At 47.2% G+C, this 1,344-nt stretch overlaps 1 protein-coding gene across 1 annotated transcript; it reads right to left on the bottom strand.

Annotated features, from left to right (window-relative positions):
- Positions 1-260: 260 nt before the first annotated feature.
- Positions 261-1,168, bottom strand: LOC123323971 (olfactory receptor 2T33-like; the record flags this gene model as incomplete). Its single annotated transcript, XM_044912503.1, is given in 2 exon segments — positions 261-1,012; positions 1,015-1,168. Coding segments are annotated over 2 exon segments (906 nt in total), but the record flags the coding sequence as incomplete, so codon positions are not given.
- Positions 1,169-1,344: the final 176 nt, after the last annotated feature.

Here is a 1,344-nt window from a genome sequence, read left to right as displayed (position 1 = left end):
GTGCCTCTGTCATTTATTCTTATTGCTGAGGTCCAAAATTTAAAACAAAAATACTATGACAATGGTTGGAAGCAGCACAAATGTAAATTTTAATTAATTTACTAAATATAAAATAAGTGTTTTTTAGAACAATGCAAACTAGTCAAGTGAGAGCAAAATGTATTCCTACAACAGAAATTTCATAATGGATCCCGTTTGGCTGCTGCCAGTTTATCCAATTCTTCTCACTATAGACGTCCCAGAAAATGTTTCTCTAGCCATTTTCTCAAAGCCCCCTTGACGTCTTTGTTCCTCACACTGTAGATAAGGGGGTTCAACACAGGTGTGAAGATGGTGTAAGAAGCAGAGACCACCTTGTCATGGGCCACTGAGAGGTAGGATTTGGGCTGCACGTACATGAGTAGGAGAGTGCCACAGAAGAGCCCCACCACAGCCAGGTGAGAGGAGCAGGTGACAAACACTTTCTTCTGAGCTTCAGTGGACCGCATGCGGAGCCCAGCAGCCAAGATGAGACTGTAGGAAGCCAAAAGGAGAGCCAGAGGGATCAGGAGCAACAGGAGGCAACACACATACGTGAAAAACTTAAAAAAGGTAGCGTGGGCACAGGGAAGGTGCGTGAGTGTGGGTGCCTCACAAAAGAAGTGGTTGATTTCTCGAGAATGGCAGTAAGGGAAGCTCAGAGTGGCACCAGGCTGCATCAGCCCATCCACCCCTCCCGGAAGCCAGGAGCCTGTGGTCACGTGCAAGCAGAGCTTCTGATTCATGAGGATGTGGTTGCGCAGGGGGTGACGTATGGCCACATAGCCGTCATAGGCCATGGCCGCTAAGAGGAAGCACTCACCCTCTCCCAGCATGGGAAACAGTAAAATCCGGGCTCCACAGCCAGCAGGAGAGACGGACTTGGTGCCCATCAGGTAGTTGGTTGCCATTTGGGGGACTATGGTGGAGACCAGCATCATGTCCATGAGGGAGAGCTGGCTAAGCAGGAAGTACATGGGTGTGTGCCACTGGGGTCCTCATGGATGAGCACAATCATGAGGGCATTGCCCATCAGGGAGATGAGGAAGAGCATGAGCACCATTGAAAAGAGGAACAGATGGGTCTGAGTGTAGTTAAAAAGCCCTAAAAGAATGGAGTTTATCTCTGTGGTGTCATTTGCATCTTCCATGGCTCCATTCATGCTTGGAAGACAAGGAATGAGAGTTGCTAGGAGCTAAGTTTAGGCATTTACTTAAGAAGAGGTGGTCAAATGACATAGAAACCAAAATGAGACTTGGAGGAATAATTACATCTTTAATCTTTCACTTTGTGACAGGATATTTGCCTTAGCATCCTATCACACTG

Source organism: Neomonachus schauinslandi, unplaced genomic scaffold, assembly GCF_002201575.2.
Source record: "Neomonachus schauinslandi unplaced genomic scaffold, ASM220157v2 HiC_scaffold_3939, whole genome shotgun sequence".
In the NCBI taxonomy this organism is placed as follows: Eukaryota; Metazoa; Chordata; class Mammalia; order Carnivora; family Phocidae; genus Neomonachus; species Neomonachus schauinslandi.
This window is presented reverse-complemented; position numbering and strand designations above follow the sequence as displayed.